Source organism: Lissotriton vulgaris, chromosome 5 (assembly GCF_964263255.1).
Source record: "Lissotriton vulgaris chromosome 5, aLisVul1.2, whole genome shotgun sequence".
In the NCBI taxonomy this organism is placed as follows: domain Eukaryota; kingdom Metazoa; phylum Chordata; class Amphibia; order Caudata; family Salamandridae; genus Lissotriton; species Lissotriton vulgaris.
The window spans coordinates 300,523,221-300,543,142 of NC_141693.1; the positions used below are offsets into that span (position 1 = coordinate 300,523,221).

Consider the following 19,922-nt stretch of genomic DNA (forward strand, 5'->3'; position numbering starts at 1 on the left):
CCTTTTCGGCACCCACTTTCGGGTGCAGACCGACCACCGACCCCTGCACTGGCTGATGCATATGCGGGGGGAGAACCCAAAGTTGCTACGCTGGTCCATCTCCTTGCAAGGTATGGACTTCACAGTCGAACACCGGCCTGGGCCAGATCACGCCAACGCGGATGGCCTGTCCCGGTTTTTCCGCCTCGACGAGGAGAGTCCCCAAGAGGATGGGTAACTCTCCCCGCCTTCAGCTGGGGGGGACGCATGTTGGACAGGCCACATGAAGGGCCGCTCTCCCCCGGCCCAACCAGGCCTGAGTCCAGTCCCGCAAGTACCACACACCACCATTGCACGTCCTCCGTCCCCTCAGGGACCCCTGCCCTCGAGCCTGTCGACCTCGTGGGTCCGATCCACTGCCGGCCCACGCGCCCAGCCTGGGGCGCCATCTTGGACACTCCACCACGAGGCCGCCTGGCCCCCGATCGACCTCAACCCTGGGCCTGGCCCGGCCTCAGACATTCCGGCACCACCCTCCACCCAGGAGGTGAGCGGGCTACTTGGCAAGTCAATGGGAGAAAGAGGTGCCGATGGCTCTCCCCCACCAAGTGCCGCTCGCCCATCGCCTCCCCGGGCGCTGGCTCCACCCCCCTGCTGGGTGTCTGGACTCCCTCATCCCGGACCTCCCGACCTCCAAGTGCGAGGGTCCGGACATCAAAGCACGCCAGCCCTATAACTGGGGCAGCTCCAGAGCAGGAAGGCAGTTGTATCTTGGAGTCGAGAGACGTAAAGAGGAACTCATCCTAGACAGACTACTGGCGCTGCCATAGCTCTGTCCTGTGCACCATCGTCCTGCCTGTTGGCGCTGCCACAGCCTTCGCAACCTTCATCACCTTCATCGTCGTCGGGACCTGCTGGCGTGGCCGCGGACCGTTGTAACCGTCATCTTCACCGGGACCTGCAGGCTCCGCCGCGGACCGTCGTTTTCCTTCGTCCATCTCGGGACCTGCCTGGCTCCGCCGCGGCCCGATCATCTAGAACGCCGAGCTCGAGGATTGAGAGCTATTTTTCACTCATTGGTAACAAGACTGTCCCGCTACCCTTTCCCCAAACCAGAGACTAGAATCGAGGGGACCCCTGAGTCCAGACCTCCTTGTATCATATCATCGTAACCTAAGAATTACATATAAAGTCTCGTTAACCTTCAACCTTGTGTGGTGTCCGTCTGTGGGGGGGAAGTTACTTGTCTGTACAGTCGTTGGAGACGGCTCTCCCTGGAGACCTCTCCCCGTAACCTCGGCCGACCCTCCCGGTCCGTCTAACAGTAAAGACAAAGCCAAAGTCATTGCCCATAAGGTAAGGCCTATTCCATATTTAATGCAAGAACCCCTACGTAAAGAAATTAACAGATTGCTAGAATTGGGGGTCATATAACCTATAGTGAGTTCCCAATGGTTAGCCCCCATTGTAATTACGTCTAAAGCTGCCAGTAAGGAAGTCAAACTTTGCATTGATCTCAGGGACCTAAATAAAAATATTTGGGTAGATAGGCACCAGCTACCCACAATACATGACGTTTTAAACCTCATTAAAGATGCCAGCCATGGGAAACATCCTCAACAACGACTCTGGAACAACGAGTTCCTAGAGTCACGAAAGCTGAACACGAAAGCTGAACTTGCACGAACAACGACTTAGCCTGAACCACGTGCAAGTCGTTGTTCAGAGGAGCTTTAAAACAGACACAGGTAAGAGGGTTTCGTTTCTAGGGGTTGGGGGGGCGTGTTAGTTAGTTTGTTTTTAGGGTTTGAATTTGTATAAAGAAATAAAATAAATGTGAGTGAGGGACTATGGAAAGATGAGGGGCGCCGATCTGAATACAAAGTAAAGGTAAATAAATATCTAACTGCAGCGTTAAAACATAATTTCAGGGCTCGCTTTAAACAAACTCAGTATTGCGTTCCTTTCAAAATATTTTTACAAGAAGTTTAGTCGCAGTAGATGTCTCACTGACACTCAAGGTTAAGCTGCGTAAGCAGAATTTTTCGGATGGTGCTGCATTACTCTAAGCAGATTTACAGACCATACTTTTTAATTTAGTTTCTACGGATTTTTAAGAAGAATCCCATTTCAGGAAAGCTTCGCATCCCACATCCTTATCTGCATCTTGATCTTTAACGCATTAAATAAACTCCTAAAACAAACTTTCACAGGGAGTATTACCGATCACAGGACACAGGTTATTTTTCATTTTTGAAGTGTTTGGTGTGGTTCGTAAAAGCGTTTGTTGACCAGTTTCACTCCGTAGCCAATGTAGTTGCTCTATGCAAACATTTACATTAAAAAAATAAAACTTTAAGGTAGGGACTTGTGACTGCATTTTTATTTTTTTTAATAAATAATCTGCTTTAATGTGCTTCAATATTACTGACAACTGAAAGAACAAGTGGTTAGCTATTCGGCGCTTCCAGCGTGCACTTCTTATTCAAGTTTATCTGCACGAGAGGCTGCAGAGTTTACATAAACACATTGTTTTGGTGATTAAAGAAAGTTCTTGCTTTCACCTGGCAAGGCTGCAGCAGCTTGGCATCGAGGATGTTGACATGATTGATGGATTATTTTCAGTGCGTTTGGTGTTGGGGTTAAACGTGGAGTTCGTGGTTCAGTAAGTCGTGGGTAAATAATTAGTGGTTTGGCACAGGTCGTTGTTTAGCCTTCGTGGTTCAGGCACTCGTGATTTAGTAAGTAGTTGTTTAGTCATACAACCGCCAGCCATTTCTGTGTCCTCGACTTATCGTCGGCATATCACCAAGTGGAGTTACATCCTGATTGCTGACACCTTACCTCATTTCTCACACCAAGGAGCATTCCAGTATCTCCAAATGCCTTTCGGATTAGCTTCAGCTGCGGGTGCTTTTCAAAGAATCATGCAGCATGTGCTCAAGAATGTCCCGGGAATACTGTGTTTTCAGGATGACATCCTAATATTTGGTAAAGATACCCAGGAACACAATGACAGGTTAAGAAACTCAACACACCAGTTGAGCCAGGCAGGTCTGACCTTGAAAAAAGAGAAATGCCATATAGGGGTGAACTCAGTGGAATACCTAAGGCATACGATTTCCAGTGAGGGAATCAAACCCAAAATGAATCTGGTTGAAGCCATCCTTGAAGCAGCTGCTCCCACCAATGTAGAAGAACTGAATTTTTTTTTGGGGATTATCAGAATATTATTCTAAATTCATTCAGAACTATGCAAGCAAGGTGGAACCGTTGCGCAACCTTCTCAAGGCCATACAAGTATGCAAATGGAATGTTCATTGCCAAACAGCATTTCTGGAGATAAAAACATGCATTACTAAGGCTCCCTTTTTCGGTAGGTTTGATCCCACTAAAACCACCTATCTGTCCACCGATGCCAGCAATAAAGGGTTAGGGGCCAGTCTTACGCAAAGGATGGGGAACACGGAACAAGTAGTAGCTTTTGCCTCCAGATCATTAAAAGGTGCCGAACAACACTACTCAGTAATTGCGAAAGAGGCACTAGCCTGTTTCTGGGCAGTTAACCCTTTCAAATTCTTTCTGTGGGGGATACCTTTCACTACTAAAACTGACCACAAACCTCTCACTTATGTGTTTACAACGAAAGGTACCACCAGAATGACACTTAGAATAGCTAAATGGATGATGAGACTGGAAGGATATAATTTCAAAGTTGAATATGTACCTGGAAGGAACAACGTAGTAGCTGACTTTCTGTCTTGTGCTCCTCTTAACACTGACTGCAACACAAAAGAAGAAGAAAACTATGTAGTAGTCCTGGAAGTAGCAGTGTTGGAAAAAAAAGAATGGGAAAACTATGAAAGTCTTGACAATACAGCAGCTGCTCTAAAAGAACTTATCAAAAAGGGGTGGCCAGACCAAAGGGTCACTTTATCGGAACCTGTTGGCAAGTTTTGGGGGGTAAGATTCGAACTCCGCATAATCAATGACATTTTATCGAGGAGGAAAAATTGTACCCCCTGAAGGGATGTAAGACAAAATTATCAATATAGCACACGTAGGACACCTAGGACGAAGTTTGACTAAAAGCAAAGTACGGGAAGAATACTGGTGGCCTGGAATGGACACCATGGTAGAGAATGTAGGCAAGAATTGTATGGATTGTGCTAAAAGTGTCAAAACGCTTTCAGTAAAAAAACCTCCTTTGTCGCCTGTTCAAGTCCCTAACCGTCCGTGGTCTAAACTGGCGCTAGACATTATTGGACCTTTGAATCTCAGGCAAGAGAGTGAACGTTTCATCCTAGTTCTTATAGATTATCACTCAAGATGGGTGGTGACTAAATGGGTGAACCTAATTGACACAAACTCTTATCCAATTTATGAAAAAAAATTTTTTACGAAGAAGGTATACCGGATACTATTGTAACAGACAATGGGGTCCAATTTAGTTCAGACTTAATGAAAAACTTTCATGCTGATCTACGTATTACCCATCTTAAGACCACATTGTACTGTCCCAGAGCAAATGGGTTAGTAGAATGGATGAATAGGGTCATCAAAGAATGTCTACAAAGAGCAGAATCCACTAATGTAGCTGCGAAAAAAGCCTTGCAAGAAATGATATGGTCCTACAGAACAGCACCGAACACACGCATTTCACCTTTTATATCCCTAAAAGGAAGAAAAACAAAAACCATCCTCACAGCAGGATGGCTGCACACTGCATACCATTGCAAGGTAGATAGGTCAGACAACAACGCAACAAGAGAAATACAAAACGAGGTATGACGATAGCAAAAATGTCAAGACAATCGCATTCAAATCAGGAGAATGGATTTGCATAGATTTGCCAGTTGCTAGAAGGAAAAGCCACTCCCGGTTTTCCGAACCCATCAAAATTACAGGAGTAGGAAGAAATGTTGTTCACCTGGAAAATGGACAAACGTGGGGAATGGACAGAGTGGTCAAATACAACCATCCTCAAATGGGGGGGGGGGGGAGTAGCTAAAGCCTCGCCTATTAGACCTGACCCTGTTCGTAGATCATCAAGGAACACTAGTTTCCTCTCATGGCACAAAGACTATAATGTTGGTTAAATTCCTTGTGTCTGTTTTCTGGTAATTACAGCCTTATTACCTTATGGCTTTATACCTTTCTGTCATCGCATGTATTCCTTTTCCTGCTTTCCTTTTCCTCCTGCCCTTTTCCTACTGCCCAGGGAGGTGTATTGTAATCTATTGTTTTTTTCCCTCTTTTCCCCCCTCCTTAACCTGCCTCATTGGAACATTCCATGCATTGTTCCAACATTCTACTGCTGCCTCCTGGCTGTGTTCTGACCGGGTGGTTAGACTGTAAAGCTGACTGACTATGGTGGTGTATCTAAATAAAGCCTGAAGTTCTCTTACCTTGCCTGTGTACTTTGCAATAACTACACATAAATACTAGTAAAGAACCCAACTGGGAAAGGAATGATACAACTTGACATTAAATGAAAACTCTTTTAGTACCTACTTATCTATCACCAGCTTAAAATAGAACCTCTTGAAGGTAGACTCCGAGGACAAATCTGCAGCATTCATTAATGCCCTCGAGACAATCTCCCAGGGAGAAAGCCTTGAGGCCATAGCTCCTGTAGAGGAATGGGCTCAAAAAGCCCTTAGATCAACGCTGGCTTCTGGCATCACACAACAGACCCATCTTATGATCATCAGGGAGGAGACCTTAAGTGTTTTTTACAAAGTAGTTAGTAGTCGTCTCTCATTTGGAGGTCTGAGTTCCGCAGACATTTCTTCATGCGCCATAAGGCATTGCACCGCACATAACTTCAAGGAATCCAGAAACACAGAATATGAGAGGGTTCTGGTATTGGACTTTGTCTGTCAACCAATAGTAAAAGATACTCCAGATGGGGGGTGGGGGGGGGGAGTCTACCTGTGATACCCAGGGCTCTAACGCCCAACACTTGTCGGCATGACACTAGACATAAAAACTTTGCGGCTTTGCGGAAAAGCCTTCTGATTGTATTTATGTTTGTTTCCCAACCTAGCTGTCACCCTCCTGCTCAGCCAGAGTGAGAGTTGGTATTGGAAATTGGTGTGACTTTGATGCCTAAATGCCTGTGTGGATGAGTGGTGACAGTTGGAGATGGCCTGAGCAGCAGAAAGGCTGTTCCTGGTGGGGCTGGTGTATGAGCTGATGAGGCTGGAAAATAAGGGTAACCAGACATATAGACTGATATACATATTTACCATCCTGCAACTAAGAACTTAATAAAGTAATACATGAAAGACAACTCAGCTACGTCTGGTAAGGCACAACACAATGCCACACAGTTCAGGGGATTCCCCCAATCAATTACTGACTCCAGCTATCTGGGGCGCCACTCTCCAGTGCAAAAGGCTCCATGCTGCAGCTACCGGCACGTGATTCATCCACTGTGAAACTGACAAGAATCGCACGTCAGTGGAGCGAGTTTGCACCAGCCTGCAGCACCACCAAGTGGGCGTACGACCGCACCACGGCACGAATCCACATCAGAACAGTGGCCACGGAGAAGGGCAGAAACACATGCCCATGGCCGTAAGAGTAACACACACACACAGTAATAATAATGTAAATATACACACTCACACCGGCAGATAAAGAAGGATAGGAAAAACATTGCTTAACTTGCAGGCGAGCAGCGGAGAAAGAGGCAGACCTAAGATAAAGGAAGGACTACGGATGATGTCTTTGGAACTGTTATTCTGCTATGATTGGCAGGGCCGGACTGACTACCGGGCAGTTTGGAATGCTGCCGAGCTGGGGGCTGATTTCACTGCTGTGGGGGCTGATTTTGTTCATGGAGACCTGCGTGTGCTTCGAAATAATTAAAGCAAAACGAATTTCGTTTATCACATGCAGGTCTCCATGAACGAAATCACCCCCCCCCCCCCAGCTCAGCAGCATTCCAAATTGCCCGGTAGCCAGTCCGGCCCTGATGATTGGGCCATTGATGAAGCTATTCCCAAGCACTCAGGGGAACTGTAGTTTTGAGCATAATGATCAAAAAGGTTTTATTTACTGATTGGCTGCTGTGATAAAAATGCGAAGAAAGAAAAGCATAATCCGCACATCTGATAGAGAGTACTAGCTAAAGATTCCTTAACGTAGAATTATCCCCAGGCGCGAGACTGGACCCAGAATACTTTTTGCCACAGCATCCCTGGGCGCCCACTCGACTCCTCCCAGGATTGTCTGCGTACGTGACGTCAGCGAGGTCACATAACTCCCACCCCGGCGCGCCTACGTCAGTTTTTTACTTTTCCGCGTAGAGCGCGGATCCAGTTCGTGCTCCGGGCCTGTTTCTCTTTCGCTATTGCGTTTGTTTGTGGGAACAGTGTGCGGATGCCTTAGGGCTTTAAGACGTGCTCCTCTTGTGGACGCCTGATGTCGGCGATGGATCCTCACCTCATTTGCATGTGGTGCTTGGGGGAACATCACGACTCCACTGATTGTGAAGTCGCGGCGGGAGAGCCGGATGAAACTTCTCTCGGCTCGCTGGCCAGATTGGCTTCACCACCTCGATCAGCTTCTGCGGAAGGTTTTTGAAGCCGCTGTTGTCGTCTTCGACCTCATCCCTCTCCTAAGCCGCAAGAGCATCGCTCACCTGTCGGTAAGTGTCGCAGTTTGTCCCCGGTGGCTGGTTTCCCGCCTGTTGGGGGAGTGGCCTCTCCGCAGGGTGATGCAGCTCTGCATATCTTCCCCCTATCCACCGTTTCCCGCTGAGGAGGCGTCGAGAGCCCAGATAGAGACATATGCGGCGGCTTTGCAGACCTCACTGGCTTCTCCTCCTCCTCCTTCCCCTCCCGGGACGTCGGCGGATCCCTTGCGTTGTGCGGGGCCCTCCGCGGCGGCGCCGGCTGCTCCAGCACCAACTGGCTCCGTTCCAGGCTTGGAGGATGTGGTGCCGTTGGGCTGCGGCCCTTCGGGGGTCCCTCCTTTGGACCATGGCACCCCTGCTAAACCGCACACTCCTGCGGGAGTCCCTGTGGTGTCGCGGGAGGTCACCGGGGCTCGGGTCTCGGGTCTCATCCCCGAGCCCCTCTTGGCCCTAAGGACAGGCGGCGATCTTGTCTGAGGCCAAGGTGACGCCACTACGGCGCCGGCAGCTGCTGGCCCTGGCGGCACCACAGGGGTCGACGGACCCCCTCATCCCGTCATGGGTCGAGGCTGGCAGGGGACCCCTCGTCCCTCCCCAGGCCCCTCTCGTCCCGCCACGCAGGCGGCTGCCTTGTCAGAGGTCGAGTCGGCCTTGGCGGCACCACAGGGGTCGGCGACCCCTCTCGTCCCCTCATGGGTCGAGGCTGGCGGAGGACTCCTTGTCACTCCCCTGGTCCCTCTCGTCCCTCCACGCAGGCGGCTGCCTCGTCAGAAGTCGAGCCGGCGCTGTCCCTTAGCCGCCTCGGCTCCGGCCCAGCCCTGGTCTCCTGCGCCGTGTGATGTGACTGAGGCCTGTCCGGCGTCTCCTTTGGTCCTGGATGACGACGACGTCCTGCCTCAGGTTGCGAACTGTACTGCCCCGGACAGGCATCAGGTCGTGGACACGTCTTCGGACGACTCCTTTTCCCTGGAGGTTGGGCACCTGCTGGTGTCATCCTCGCCGGAGATGAGCCGCCATGTTGTGGCTTTTTCCCTAACGTCATCAAAGGACTGCCCCTTGCCGTTGCTGCGGTTTTCGCCGGAGGAACCACAGCTCCCCCACTCCTCGGCCCCTCTTCCTCCTTTCCAGACCTGGCCCTTCCCCACTCCGATTAGCTTAGGGGATGGCCACCATAGCTTGCAGCGGTCCCCACAGAGGAGCTGCTTTCCCCACAGCTGTGCCCTATGGAGGCGGGTGCGGCCTTCGCTCGCGCTGTTTCCACATCTGTGGGAATTTTGCACATGGGTGATCCGGCTTCCCATTTACCCGCGGACCATCTTCTGGAAGTTCTCCACCAGGGCTCTGGTGAGAGGGAGCTGCTGCTTCCCTTTGAGGGTTCGCTCCATTCTTCTCTGATGGGGGCTTGGGGGCGCCTGGCCACGGGGGATCCGGTGCCCCAACACCTTCTGCGCCGGCACCTTCCAGCACCGCGTGACCCGATGTGTCTTTCCCTCCACCCCTGTAACAGAAGCCCCCTTTAGCGGACTGCCTTTCCCTCCCTGCCACCGCTGTTGTCTCCACCATCACGGGAGGCCCGCAAGCTGGACTCTAGGGGGGGGGCGCAATATGTTCGCTTCGACCAGTGAGGCTCTGCGGGCCCTTAAGACTTTGTGTGTTGGCTAGGGCCACCTCTTGCTTGTGGAACTCGGCGGAGTCCCTTGGATCTGCAGCTTCTCAGGAGGGTGCTGGTGTTGATTTGCAGCACCATGCGTTAGATGGCCGGGAACTGGCGGCATTTATTCTTCACTCCGCTCTGGACATCTCAGAGGTGCTTGGCCGTGCTTGGTTCTTCGGTTGCCCTTCGCCGCCATGCTTGGCTTCGGGACAGTGTGTTCAAGGAAAATGTTCGGGAACGGCTGGTAGATCTTCCCTTCAATGGCAATCTTTTGTTCCACACCCTGGCAGACTCGGCCATCCAGAGGCTCTTGGCAGGGCTTCAGCCTCCTCCTCCTTCTCCCACTCAGTGACCTGTGAGTTGATCTGGTTTATGGGTGCTGTTCTCTCTTTCATTTTTGTAAATATGGGTCGGACTCATCATTACACTTCGGCTGTTTCAATCAGAGTAGATGCCCGTTAGTCTCCCTTTCATTCTTGTAAATACGGGCCGGATTCATCGCTATATATTTTCTCGACTGTCTAAAGAGTGTTACCACCACACGATTAATGAGCACTGTCTTACTAGCAGTATGCTCATGTTTAAGCTTTGAGTTGTCTTCGCTTTTCTTTATGTACAAGTCACTTATCTATTTAACTTTCACAAATTGACTGTGGATTTATGTATGCCTCGCATAAACATCGTGTTTGAGGATATGCTTTAAAATAACGTCATTATAGTGGCTCCTGCATTGTCAGGATTTATCAAGGCTAGGACAATGACACGCTAGTTAGCACTTGCAGTGCTTTCAACTTTATGTTTGTGATGCCAAAGACACAAATGAGATTTCCTTGCTTTGGTCAGTCAGGCAGTACAACTGCTCTAACAACTGACTTGATATTTTCTGATTAAGATCGTTTTTGTCTGAGTAAGATCTCTGTAATTCTGAAGTCCACTTAACATGTCTTCATAGACCACTCATGTTGCTTTTTCACAGAATTTTGAGTAACTACATACTAAGAGTATACCAACACTTGACTCTGGGTCCCTTAACTAGAAATCATTCTTGGGAGACCGTCAGGTATGCTCCAAACTGGTAATTGTTATACCCCATAGTATGTATCTCACCAGTGGATTAATTGCAATCTTCCTGATTTATCTCATTAGTGATTACAACGCGGTCTGGATTGCCATTTCAAACTTAGGCCACATCTATTGTGTTTGCCTGAACCAACTTTGTTTTAACAGAAGTAAGCATCCATGGCCCTCCCTTCTTTCTTTTTTTGGTTGAGGTTCAAGGGTGAAGGTGGTGACACATTAAGTAACATGTTCTCACTTGCGACTTGCACAAATGTGATCTTTTGACAATATAATGCATGTCATATACCACATGATTTCTAATGCACATGGATTTCCTTTTTAATGGGATTGTTTGATAGTACAATTTTGTTTGCGAAAGTCGTAACATATTTTATGATATTTTGCATAGGGGTCTTATTTTGCAAAAATACAATTGTCCTGATGATGGTCTAAAGGACTGATGCCACAAAGACCGAAACGTCGACCTCTTCATCAACTCCGAAGAAATGTACTGTCTTATTAGTAATGTTTATTCATTTTTGGATAATAGTTGCTTTTTGATTATGTTAGGAGCTGATGTATGTTATGAACTGTGTTGTCTAATTGATTTGCACATCTTTTCATGACCTTGTTTCCTGATATTTAGTTTTTCCAATGTACCCCTTACAAATTTGATATATATTAAAAAAAACAACAACAAAAAAACTTTTCCTATATAAATAGGACTTTCTGTGTGCTCTGTATCTTTTTAGTTACATTTGGTGTGGTTGTCTTTTGGACACGTTTGAGTTTGTTCTTACGTGACTTACTCTCTGAATTTAAGTGAAAAATTACAAATGTATCAGAAACAAAATCCCTTGTAGACATCCTTTACTTTGAAATTGTTCTTCCGTTGGGACGGGTCGCCCCAGTTGTGTGATCTTTGTGCTTCATGCGCATTTGAGTCCTCTTTGTTGGGACTGTAGTTCTGTTGGCCGGCCCGTCTTGACTGTGTGTTTTTGCTTTGGGTATATTAAAATTAGGCCTTCAGTTTTTTTCTCTCTTTGGCTGCTCGACAGGCCTTCTGCGGGGGGGGGGGGGGGAGGGGGGGTGTCCAGCGGATCTTTCTGTTGTCCTCTGCTGAGGAAGTTTCTTCCTAAGAGGGTTCCCAGCTGTTATATAGCTTGTTCTGTGCTTGGGAGATGTGGTCGCCTTCAGGCCTCTGCTCTCCATGGCGTTTAAGTACGTTGCAGGTGCAATTCCCTTATTGTTGGGTTCGAATGGCTTTGGTGACGCCCCAGGGTATCCTTTTTTTTTTGTTTTTTTTTTGTGAAAACCTTTATTGAGGTAGTTGTCAGGTACACAGCTGTAAACGCCTACATCCTGCGGGCGCAGGTCGGCAGCAATCCCAGAGTCTAGCATGCAGTGTAAATGAAGAGGATAACTTCTAATACAGCAAGCCGCCTACAACCCCTCAGGGCCGGCCGTGTTTAAAACTAGAAGGAGCTGTGCGTGGCAGCATTCAAGAAGAACGGAGATGTAAACAGATAAGAGACAGTGAATGTCTGAGGTTTTCTTTTTCAATGGTTTTTCTCCCCCCCCCCCCACCCCCACCCCCCTCCCCCAAACAACAACAGTCAACAACAGCGCAATTGTGTGGTTCTACGATCTGGTGTGGTCGATGAAGCCAGTCTTAGCCTTCGTCTCCCGCCGCCCCCCACCCCGCCAGGAATTGTTGGAAAGAGGCAAATAGGCGAACATCCAGCTCCCCACGGCCCGTCTGTACAGTACTAATGGTCCCCCTAACGCGCCATCCAAGGTCCAAGGAGGGGGTTGTATGATACTAGGGGGGGGGTTGGGGGGGGGCAGGGTATCCTTCTCCGGGGCCCGCTGCGCTGCTAGCCTGGTTTCACCTGCTGTGTGTGGCCTGGCACCATGGCTCTGGTTCCGCTTCTTTTTGTCCCATGTGTGCTGTCCCCTCCCCGAGGTGTGTCTGGGTACTTCTTCGCCTTCCTGCTCTTTGTCCTGGGGGCTGAGATGGATTTTGTATTCCTCCCTATTTCAGGCGCAGCCTGCTCGGTCTTCCTAGGTGTCTCCGGACTACTGTTTCTGCCTGCTTTATTGCTGTTGGTGCCGTTCTGTCCGGTCTATTGACTTCTGGCCGTGGTAGGCTCAGCTGCCCTCTTCGTGGGATGTGTTCCCGGTGGGGGGAGGACTTGCCTTCTTCTACCTCGTCCCCTAGGAGTCTCTAGGTTGATCTTCTTCCTCTTTCTTGCCTTGGCCTTGGATGGAGGTTCTGTTGCCTTGTATAGGCGTGGGGTGCTTCAGCCTCCTCTTGCCTTGCCCTTGTTTCCTATGCGGAGTGTGAACGGGCTTCCTCTTCTTTTCTTTTTCCCGCATCCACCTTGAGGTCGGTGGTGTTCTGACTGTAGGGGCTCCCCTTGCCTGGGGGGACAGGGCTCCTCGCCCTGTCCGTTGGACTCGTCCCCTGTGGGATCCACTGTTAACTCCAGGCTGGTGGGGTCCTATCGCTAACCCTCCTTCCCCGTGGGTATGGCTAGGGTATCTATTCTACGTTAAGGAATCTCCGGCTAGTAGTCTCTATCAGATGTACGAGTTACTTAGTTACTTATCTTCGGTAACGATGTTTCTGGTAGAGAAGATTCTAGCCGCAGATTCCTTCACGGCCCGCCCTTCCTCCCCGTTCTGCGAGGACCTTTGGCTTGGTCTTCCGCACTCACCTCCCGTGGGTGGCTATGTCTTCTGTGAGTGCATTCTTTTGCTCTTTTTGACAGGATGATTCGTCCTGTCTGTTGTTCCTTTCCACCTCTTTTGGCACATTGGGGGATGGGTTTATAGGTACTTCTGTGCCCTTCTGCTTTGGTTGCACCACGATTGGGGCTTACCTTCAATCGCTTCCCTCCCATTCCTCTCCCCTTGATTACTACGGGTTCTGGCCTCTCTGCTATCCTCTAGGTTCTGGTCCTCTAGCTGTGCCTCTGCCGTTTGTTCCTTTGAGGGGTTGTCACACTCTGTGATGGGGTTGTCTTGGAGGTTTTTCGTTCCTTGTTTGTCTTGGACTGGTTCCCCTTCATTGTTTCTGGTTGGGGTTGAAGTCCTGCTACATGTTGTCATTACATTTTTACATGTGTTCCTTGTCTCCAGGGGGGGAATTGTCTACGTACTGGCAGGGGCGCTGCTCAGAGCTGTGCTCTGTTCTTTCTTCTTTTCCCTGCCTTTGGGTGCTGCAGTGTTGACACTGCTCCTTATGGTGTTGTTCATCACCATTCCTTTTTCCAGTTTTTATGCTCTTTCACACACTGTACCCATACTCCTACAGTTTTGTCTGATGGCTCCGCGTTGTGGCGCGGAAAAGTTCTTAGAAGAAAACTGACGTAGGCGTGCCGGGGTGGAACTTATGTGACTCGCTGACATCACGTACACGGACAACGCCTGGGCGGAGTCAAGGGATGCCGTCCCCCTGGTGCGCAGGGATGCTGTGGCAAAAAAAATGTTGGTTCCAGTCTTGCGCCTGGGGATAATTTTACTTTAAGGAATCTGCTGCTAGAATCGTCTCTACCAGATACATGGTTACCGAAGGTAAGTAACTCGTACATTAGGTCCTGAAATGGAATTGGTCTCTAGACATCTATGACACAAAGTCCATTTCACTACATGCAACAGCAGTTAAAGTGCAGCCACAGGTGGCAAGAAATAATCAAGTTATTTTTCCTTTTTTCCTAGAAACCAACCTGAAGTTTCTGAACTACTTGTAAGCAAAGGAGCCACTACAGACCTGCTGAACAATGCCAAGTGCACCGCCTTGTACATTGCTGTCAACAAGGGCTTCACAGAAGTAGTGCGGGTTTTGTGCCAGCACAACTGTGCAGTCAATGTTCAGGTAGGGCTGGTCTATCTTTTCCAGCATTATGACCTCAGTGTTTTGTCTTCTGAGCAAACAAAAGAAGTAGCCATAGGAAATGTCTTGTCAAGCCTTATGTAATTGTTTTTAGTTTTCGTTTTTTTGCATTAATTCTAGAGTTTATTAAAACTAATGTGGGTCAGCATATCAGTAATGTTTAATTGTGCTCTGGTTTAAACATGCAAAAACCACAGTTGATGGACAGAATGCAGAACAATGTCATACATTCACACCAGTACAGAGATCTGGGCCTAAATCCATCGTTTTTTTGCACTCCACACCACCCCTGTTCAGACATGGCCATATGCAAATCAGTCTGACCCTGTGCCTCATGGGAACAGTCCAGCCCGAACTGCCAAGCCATGCCTTTCCTGGACCGGAAACAAGCTTCAGAGGACCGGTTTCTGGCATTCCAGCCGTCTTCAGCCCAGCTTGCTTGAATACAGTGGTTTGCATATGGCCATGTCTGAACTGGGGTGGTGAGGAGTGCAAAAAAACGATGGATTTAGGCCCAGATCTCTGTACTGGGGTGAATGTATGACATTGTTCTGCAGTCTGTCCATCAACTGTGGTTTTTGCATTTGTCACCCCGAGTGGGATGGGTATGCTCAGACGTGAGTCCCATGCTCTCCACGCCACTGGATTCAAGCAAGCCGGGCTGAAGACGGCTGGAATGCCAGAAACCGGTCCTCGGAAGCTTGGTTCCGGTCCAGGGAAGGCATGGCTTGGCAGTTCGGGCTGGACTGTTCCCATGAGGCACAGGGTCATACTGATTTGCATATGGCATGTCTGAACTGGGGTGATGTGGAGTGCAAAAAAACGATGGATTTAGGCCCAGATCTCTGTACTGGTGTGAATGTATGACATTGTTCTACATTCTGTCCATCAACTGTGGATTTTGCATTTGTCACCCCGAGTGGGATGGGTATACTCAGACGTGAGTCCCATGCTCTCCACACCACTGGATTCAAGCAAGCCAGGCTGAAGACGGCTGGAATGCCAGAAACCGGTCCTCGGAAGCTTGTTTCCGGTCCAGGGAAGACATGGCTTGGCAGTTTTGGCTGGACTGTTCCCATGAGGCACAGGGTCAGACTGATTTGCATATAGCCATGTCTGAACTGGGGTGGCAGAGTGGGCTAAAGAACGGTGATGGATTAAACCCAGATCTTTTGACTGGGTGTGAGTTTTTGATTGATTCAGATGCTCCGTCCATCACCACCCCCTTTTGTACCGCTTTTGGCCGCCATAAGTGTGGCAGGGTATGCTCAGACGTGAGTCCCTTGCTCACTTTGCCACTGGATTCAAGCAAGCCGGGCTGAAGACGGCTGGAATGCCAGAAACCGGTCCTCGGAAGCTTGTTTCCGGTCCAGGGAAGACATGGCTTGGCAATTCGGGCCTGACTGTTCCCATGAGGCACAGGGTCAGACTGATTTGCATATAGCCATGTCTGAACTGGGGTGGCAGAGTGGGCTAAAGAACGGTGGTGGATTAAACCCAGATCTTTTGACTGGGTGTGAGTGTTTTATTGATTCAGATGCTCCGTCCATCACCACCCCCTTTTGTACTGGTTTAAACATGGTATTTTCTATCCAATAGAGTATAAGTAGAGTTTTGTCTTCCTTGCTTAAATTTTGTATATGTGGAAAATTGAGTTGACTTCGCAGTTTATGATATTGAGCGGAGTACTCCTTGTTGTACCGAATTCCAAATTGATGGTAATAGTGAGATTAGAATTTATGGTGTAAAGATTTTAAGAGGGCAAAGTACAATTTTTGTTTTAGTACACTATCCTTTAAAAATATACATAGATGATATTTATATGCATATATGCCTTTCCTACGTAAGCAAATAATGTAACTGAGGCCAATGAAAACAAGATGATTGTCTCAGAATCAAATGTGGCAAGAAGTATTAGAGCTCAGATCTTATGTTTCTTCTGTTGGCAACTAACCATTAGAATTCTTCTGAGCCCATAAAAAAAATGGAAATGCCACAGTTCTTTAGAGCTGCACAATAATTATAGGTACGGTTTAGTAAATCCTAAAGCCACAAGCTGTTTCGTATGTGAATCTTTCCGCTAAATCTCATTTTGGAATGAATATATTTGAAGATGCATTTCAGGTTGAAAGTTTTAAAACAACAACCATTTATTAATCTTTATTTCATAGTTAACACAAATGTAAGGCAACACAGAGAAAATGGGTTATGTAAACATAGTCGGAAGTAGAATTAAATTAGCTATTGTGGTGAGCACGGATTTCTTTTAGACCATGCAAAGGAAAGCAACAATGAAAACAGTGAATTTTTAGTGTTGGCTGCAGATGCACATGCTATAAATACTCCTACCATCCAGTGTTGGCCCAGATTCTGCAAGCTGTTTTTCTAGAGGAAGTTTTATGATTGGCGTTGTGCGTCGTCTCTCACCCCTCTCAAGGTATTGCGCATGTTCAGCGGCTCCTTTGTTAGTAAGATTTTTTACTCCATTGGGCTCGAAAAGACTGCTTCTGAGCTCTTGAAGATTCAACGCATACAGTAAAGAAAACTCAACTGGAAATCCAGTGAACGACATCCAACAGATCATAGGAGGGGCAGCTCCTCCCTTTTGGCAGAGTAGCGTCGCCCCACTGGTGAAAGGCAGCAAATGAAAAATAATATAATAATCAAACTTTTTTATTATCATTTTATTTTTCATGTACTCAGCGAGTCTAGGGAGGGGTGGGCCATCCCCTGCGCCAGTAGCAGTCAGGAACAAGGAGTGGTAGGTGCACTGTAAGTGTGCATGTCGGTTTGGCCAGCCGTCTTAGGATGGCCAAACTGACATGTGCAAAAAGAACAAAGAGTAATGGAGGGCCTAAGGGGAAGATGTCTTTATAGACCTACTAGTACCTTGTCCCCCAACTGAACATTTAAACACACGGAAGGTACCAGAAGTCTACTTAGCTTGGAACCTAACAAGTGTTCCACATGAATGATAGGATCAAACAAGGTTAATCCTAAAGAGAGACCTTTGTGCAGGTAGAACAAGGAGAAAAGATACAGAATACAAAGATGAAAAGTGTACCCATCAGCCCACTCATTAGTGGAACTTCTTCATCTGGGGTTTTTTTTGGAAGCTGGTGTCCAATATGCCTCTCATCAGGACAAACCTGAGGCTGGCAAATCAAGGACCCAATGGTTGGACCCTCAACCACAAAAGATGACAGAGTGAAAGGCTGAAGGGGCACAGTTGCAGTGTTCAGAAATAGTGAAAAAATGAAAAGAAAAAGGAAAATAATGATGGGTACACTTTTCATCTTTGTATTCTGTATCTTTTCTCCTTGTTCTACCTGCACAAAGGTCTCTCTTTAGGATTAACCTTGTTTGATCCTATCATTCATGTGGAACACTTGTTAGGGTTCCAAGCTAAGTAGACTTCTGGTACCTTCCGTGTGTTTAAACTGACATGTGCACTTACATTTCTCCAACCCAGCTGTCTTGCACAGCCGGGTGGGAGAAGAGGCACAGGCTCCCTGTCCCTAGCTGAGCGACATTTCAGCCCGCTCAGACCAATCCCAGCACTTCTCTCATGCTGGGTAATAGCATGAGAGCAGCGTCTGGATTGGCTGGGGAGTGGTGCAGAGGAGCATCGAGGCGGTGTGCTGTAGGTAAGTTCTGTTATTTGTTAATTATTCCCTTAACCCCCTTCCCCCCACCCGCGCTTTAGTGGCAGCAGTCCCCATTGGATCTGAGACACCGGGAAGCAAATATCCGGTGAGCAACACCTTGATATCGAGAATACCCATCACCGGGTGATGGAGATGAAGAAAGACCTTTCCCATGGTGCCCTCAATGCAGAGCTAAGTATGCACACTCTGACACTCACAAAGTGTGTAATCCGTTCTTATCCCCAGAGCGCAAAGAAGATGAATGTCAGGCCTGTCAAGTCCAGAACTAAAATTAAGCACATTGTCTGTACCTTGAAGAATCTCACGAACTGAAAGAAGAGGAGTGTGGAACCGCAAATGGTCTCCAGCAGTTCACTCGCGGAATTTTAAGATGGCCACCAACTCGATAGACAAGTTGGCGGTCTAGTGTTGTTCCCTGTATGCACGTGCAAGGCTCTAGGTGAAGCGCGTGAGCTAATTCTGCTGCGCACTTCACCAGAGCTCATGGAGTATCCGGACGTAGCATTTATGTCCTAGTCACCACAGTTAGTTTCTGGCGTCGCGTTTATTATTTTGTAGTCAGGTTATCGTATTTTTCCCATTCCCCGTCAGAGGTCAAAGCAATATCACAATTTGATGAGAATCCACAGCACCGCTACCGGCTACTCTGAAGGAAAGAAGCGTTCCCAGTCGGTTAGTCACGAAGCTGAGTTCCTGAGAAGACAAATAAGCGTTATTTGAATTCATGACAATAACGAAACTTATGAGAATAAAGAATATACAAGTACAGTTAACGACATATAGAATACTTACCAAATGGCAGGAAGTTCAGCACTCCTGTGAGAGAAGAAGACAATCTTGAGTTAGTATTCATCTAGAAAAGGTCAAACAGAGTACAATTTAAATACAAGGCTAAAGAGCTCAAATAGGAGGTAAGACCAACAAATAGAATAACATATATAGAAAGGTCAGTAATAACAGTAAAGAAGAGTAATTACATTTATAATTATTTACAGATACTTCCTGAGAGCAAGAGAGCAGAAGAAATAAATAAAAATAAGAAGAGAGAAGAAGAGTAGCTAAATCCTAGATCAAATAGGTAGGAGAGGAGAGAGTTCAGATAGTGTATAATGAATTCGAGGCCAGGACATTTTTGACCTTTTATTTGTTGATGTATTTGCATTAGGACTTCTATGGCTTCCAAGTTTGAGACGAATTCGAGGAAGCCAAGAAGACGATCCAGGACAGTCCCTTCATGTTGTTTGTTATTTTATCCAATTTCCCCCTTCCCCCCTGAGGAATCTTGAGAGTCTTGTTAAATAGAATGACGGTCTCTGAGTATCTTTGGGGTGGAGTCGGGAAAAGGACTTCAGACTGTTCCCGTGCATTTCGTGGCGAAGCACTGTATCCTTTGCAAGTCGTTCTGACAATGAGTGCGCAGCCTGCACATTGTGTTAAAGCAAAATGACTCTTCGGATCCAAAGAGATCGTAGCCTTTTACACGCCATGGTGCTGGCAGCCGAGGCAGGGATCTCGCATGATACTCGCTCCTGTACACTTCGAGGGTCCCACATCGATATAAGTGATTTGTGTGTTGGGACCGAGGACCAAGACACCACCATGTACCGTAAGTACTGTTGACCCACTGCGTGCCAAGAAAATCACGCACACACATCCTCCACCCTGCCACAGTGCGCCACAGCCCTCGGGCTCAGTTCGACACTGTGAGCATGCCTCTGAGCCGAGAAGGGACAAGAACGTTCTCGATCCCGATCGGGCAACAAGGTCACATCACTGGGACAGCTCCGGCACCAAAGCACAAGTCAGCACCGTCAAACACATAGGCACCGAAAGCTGCCTAACAGAATTTATTCCCACGTAAAACATCGTATCCGAAGAAATTCTTGGGATGTAACATCTCGGAATCAAAGCAGCCTTCAGCTCTGAGGATGTAAATACGCCATGCCCACACATCGGGAGAGAAGAAATGCCATGCATCTGGGGTTACAAAGGCACACACAGTTTCTGAAGACACTCAAC

At 47.8% G+C, this 19,922-nt stretch overlaps 1 protein-coding gene across 8 annotated transcripts in view; it reads left to right on the plus strand.

The window, feature by feature from the left end:
• MIB2 (MIB E3 ubiquitin protein ligase 2) overlaps positions 1-19,922 on the plus strand; it is a 402,179-nt gene that overhangs the window by 278,397 nt on the left and 103,860 nt on the right. For all 8 annotated transcript variants that reach the window (XM_086921481.1, XM_086921485.1, XM_086921483.1 and 5 more), the window contains one exon: positions 14,061-14,217. In XM_086921481.1, the coding sequence (XP_086777607.1) occupies positions 14,061-14,217 (157 nt within the window). The remainder of the gene's footprint in view (positions 1-14,060; positions 14,218-19,922) is intronic.